The following is a 4,733-nucleotide window of genomic DNA, read 5'->3' as shown; positions in this document are numbered from 1 at the left end:
AAGAGACTATCCATTATTTGCATGGGAAGGATAAGGCCCACCCTATCAGCACACTAGATCTTTTCCCACAAGATATAGGGCAGTCAGTCTGCGCATGGGCAGAGATTTTCATTTTTACAACCGGGAATGTTTTTTGGCAATATTTCACGAGTGATTTATTGAAATCAAGCTAAAATATATAGTACAGAGAAGCTGCAAGCTGTGGCTGCCTGATGGCTCTAAGGACTCAGAGTGCCTTCCTGAAAGCTAGTTAAGCGGTGAACTCTACGAGATGCTGGTAGCCCAAATAGAAATGACTGTATTTTGCTCCTACATGTAACGCACAAGACAGCACACTCTCTAATGAGGTACTTGGTGCTGTAATAGAGAAAAACAAAGACTGAGGTTTGGATTTATTATTTCAAGTTGTGTGTGATTTTTTGCAAGGGATACCATAAATGAAGCAGTTTCTTTCAGCCAGTGCAAAAATCTGGATGGGGAAACTCTGATACTACACTGAGCTATATTGGGGAAGATTTTCATCTCACAATTTAGTCAGTACAGTTTTTGTCACCACCATTAACGCCATTACTATACCATGTGTCACGCTGTCTGCACTGATGCTCTTTTAAGGCAAATCCTTCTCTCTGCCCAGCCAGCTGCCAGGCCGGCAGCGCAGGCGGCCGCTTCCCTCTGCTGCCGTTACTACAGCAAGCCTTGTCCCGTCGTGCGGAAACCAAGAACATCTTCCCCTTAAAGCAAGAAATTCATTCTTGTATTCATACCACATTTCCCTTATTAAGAAAAAATATGATTCATAAAATAGTACCCTATGGCAATATGCAGACTTTAATATTAATGTCATTTTATTAAAAAAAAAATAAAATCCTCTAAAACAGAAAAGATGAAACTCAAGCACAAATAAATACGAAACTCAAGCACAAATAAATACGAAACTCAAGCACGAAAAAGCGTCTGCCTGGAAGCTACATCTGTGCTCCTTGTCTCCCATCTTTTGACATCCCGTGAACATCTCCAGAAAGTTATAGAACATTTTCTCTTGAGCAAAAAGCCCCTCGTGGATATGGATGTGTTCAGTGGTCTTTGAGAAATGTCTAGAGGTCTTTTAATTTCTCACTCACGCGGCTCCGAGCTGGCTGTATTCCACAACCAGGTTTTACACAATAATTACACAGTCACTCAAATAATTGTTACTCAGTCCTTTCGCCTCAGAAAACAGCCCTTCCGCGAGATTCGGCCCGTTCTGCCGACTGATAAGAAAATGTGCATTCAAATTGGTCCTGCTTGTAAAAACTATGGCTGACAACACTGTGCAATTCGAGAACCGTAAGCCGAGGTTATTTCTAGGTTCTTTTGAACCGGCATGAAACACGCTTCTGTGCCGAGATGTCCAACCCTGTGTTTTTCAGCTTCCGTTTCATTCTTGGCAATCTTATCTCTGGAAGGCAGTGTAACTGCAGCAGTTGCACATCTCGTTTCAGAAAACTAAAGAAACATTCATTTTCCGTTTTAATGGCTTACTGGAAACTAGTTGACAGGGAATGAAGAGAGTGACGATGAACGAAAATGAAAACCAGCAAGACCCAGTTACTCACCCGTGCCAGGCTGGTTCCAGAAGGGACTTTGTAGGGGACGTACTTCCTGTAGATATGCCCAACGCGAGAGCACGGAACATCAAACATGCCACCTCCACACATCCACACCTGGAAAGGAGATAGAAAGCAAGTGAAGGAATGGTTCCTGGAAACAAATGAGGCAAAAAAGGCATTTTAAGTAGTAACGGGTATGTGAAAAGGACACCTCGCTCCGCACTGACCCCTCCCACAGCGGTGGCTGCCTTGGCATGCTGATAGCTGGGGCGAGGGAACAGGGCAGGCTCTCCTACCTGGAATCTCACTGTGAGAAGCAGAGTACGTTCAAAATACAATCATAAAACTTATTTAGAACATCTACCAACTGTCCATCCTGCAACGCAACCAAGATATTCTTGTGTCTGTTGTTTAAAACAGACAGCATCAAAATTTCAAAAGGCAGCTGTGTGAGTAAAACAAGCCATCAATCAGAAGGAATTATTTTTTTTTTTTCCTCCAAAACACCTGGCTTATATTTTGAATAATGAATAGAGAGCTCAAATATTAAGATGCTCTTCATTTTGTAAGGATGCTCTTCATTTTGTAAAGAAAAAGCAACAAAAATTAATTTCCTTCTGATCACAGTTATGTAGGCAGAGGAAGAAAAGCATGCCGCTACGTTTCGCCATTAATACTTTAATACTGAAACAGATGGGACCATCTGGAGCACACAGGTTTGATGCTGCAGGCTCTAAAAATCAAGCTGTATCTCGATGGGCAGCAAGTAAGGAATTCTTCGCAGTTCTTCACCTAGCACGCCTAGGTTTTACCACGCGTACATGACAGCAAGGCTGTGTGCCATGTCAGAGGAACTGTAGCAATCACGCCAACCTATGGGCACGATTTCCTATGCTCTGGCAACGCAGAGCCACCGCGCTTCAACATGGCTATTAGATGACTTATGCAGCACCCTGACAACGCTCATAACTTTCTGATCTCAAAAAAAGCAATTTGACTTTGCAAATTAAGGAAATGGAAAACAACACCAAAACCACCTCCCAAAAGCCCCATGCAGAACTCTTAAGTATCCTAAAACCAACCACACAGCAAGAGTTTAAAATTCATTTACAGTGAAAACACTGGTATTATAAAAATTATTTCCTGATCCCGGCTAAACAATTTTTTGTTCCCCACAAATTTAGAACAGAACGGCTGATGTTCCACGTAAGGGACACTTGTGGCCTCAGCTTTCTGCCTTTAAAGTGAAAACAAAAAACCCTCCAAACCCTTCCCACCCAGTTTAAAAAAAACAAACCACAAACCCACACCAAAGCTGAGAAAGAGAGAAGGCTTGTCCTTTCCATGTGTCTCCATGTGGACATACATAAAGATGACACATCTCCATGAACCCAGATGAGAATTTAGGTCCATGCATTACATATATGAAGGCATTTTATCTGTATTTGATGCACTCTGGAGCGAAATGGCGTGAAATAAGTTTGGGACTGAGCTAAGGCAGAGCAGAACATAGAGAACTGAAAGTTTCACCAACAATTTCCACTCAAAGGAATTAATCCAAAAGTTGATACACTCTGAATCAAAACAAAGGCAACCAGACCTTAAAAAAAAAAAAAGGGGGGGGGCATCAGGAAACATGACGTGATCGCAAATACTTGACATTCTGCATGAAGCCTGCAGAGAACCATGCCCATCTCTATGCTTTTGTACCAAACGTTTCTTATTCTGCCTCTTTTGTCCTGCCCACCAGCTAGCCGTAGCTACTGCCTTTTTGAAATCACAGGAAAACAAAATGATTAAGTCCATTCATTTAAAACAATAGTGAAAATGGGCAAGAGTTTGGCCTGTTTCGCTGTGCTTGCCCGTTTGTGTTACAGTGGGTAAATCTGCTCGGTCCTGACAGCGTTGGCTGTGAGCTCGGGACTAAATTTTAGTAATCTGAACGTGCAGGCACTAAACACGGCAGTATGGGATAACGTAGTGCTTGAGCGCGACTTCTAGCACTTGCTGAAGGTAGCATGCTGGAATTGAGCCCCTGAGTCGGTGCTGTTCATCCTGTGAACGGAGAAAACGGGGGTTAGAGTGAAGGCTTGAGTTGCAAAGTGCTTTAGGCAGCTGCTTTTTACGGGTCATTTGTGTATTAGCCCTTACAGTCCCTGAGCTGTTAGCCACGGCATCCAGCTGAGACCTGGTCATGAAATGTTTGTGGATCTACATCTCATTGCAGGACAAACCTAAGTACGCTAGCGTAAATGTTTAAGGAAGGGTTGAAACCACCGAAAGTGGGGCAAGGTCATGTGCTTCGCGTTGTCCTGAAATTCCACGGACACCCTTGCGCGGTCAGGTACAGCTGAGAGCTACTCGGGAAGCTGCTCCTTCCCACCTCTCATCTCAGAGCTAATTCAGGCGTGGGAGCTCTGAGTAGGTGCTTCTGGAGCATGCTGGCATCTCAGAAGGGGAGACAAATTTTGTGGGTTAGTGGCACAGGGTGCTAAAGGCAGCTGTCCTGGGCGTCACTCTGCCAGATGTAAGCACGTAGGTTGATGGCATCAAGAGTCTTTCAGGACCTGTTTCTGTGGTGAGGATATCCCTGTCTGGTCTCCTCGGGAGCGCAGTCCTTCTCAGGGAAGAAATTTCCTGGTGGGTTAGAGATGGAGACCCAAATGAAAGCTCTGCCTCCGTGCCAAGCTAGCTCATTACCGCCCAGAGCAGTCTTGCAATGCCACGTAGACACCGTCATTATTTTTTTTTTTTTCAAAAACATTTTGTAAAATTTGCGTCTTAAAGAAAACCTTGAAACTCTCACCCGTTTAATCCCATGTCACCTAATTCACTGCAAAACATGCTCATAAACATATTAAAAAATAATAAAAATGGTAGTGTTAAAATAAGTTGGGTAATGCCATTGTTAAAAAAACCAAAAAGTTATTCACCTTTCTACCAATACTTCGTATGGATGTTACATCACTTGTACCTTTTTTAGTGGGAACCTCCTCTCGGTGGCTGTCTTCAAACAACCCTGGGCGCCAACCAAAGCGCAGACCTATATTTACTACTTGTTCTTGTTTTTGAAACGAAGGTGTTATTTCAAAGGCTAGACAAGATCTTGCAGTGATTAATCAAGGTTTCTTAGCCTTGGAAGAG

General features: G+C 43.2%; 1 protein-coding gene across 1 annotated transcript in view; it reads right to left on the bottom strand.

The window, feature by feature from the left end:
* The window catches only part of LOC104168349 (polypeptide N-acetylgalactosaminyltransferase-like 6), a 30,195-nt gene that overhangs the window by 18,989 nt on the left and 6,473 nt on the right, over positions 1-4,733 (bottom strand). The window contains exon 2 of the mRNA XM_009708919.1: positions 1,596-1,703. Within this exon, the coding sequence (XP_009707221.1) occupies positions 1,596-1,703 (108 nt within the window). The remainder of the gene's footprint in view (positions 1-1,595; positions 1,704-4,733) is intronic.

The sequence above is a fragment of the Cariama cristata genome, unplaced genomic scaffold (genome assembly GCF_000690535.1).
Source record: "Cariama cristata isolate BGI_N322 unplaced genomic scaffold, ASM69053v1 scaffold8621, whole genome shotgun sequence".
In the NCBI taxonomy this organism is placed as follows: domain Eukaryota; kingdom Metazoa; phylum Chordata; class Aves; order Cariamiformes; family Cariamidae; genus Cariama; species Cariama cristata.
This window is presented reverse-complemented; position numbering and strand designations above follow the sequence as displayed.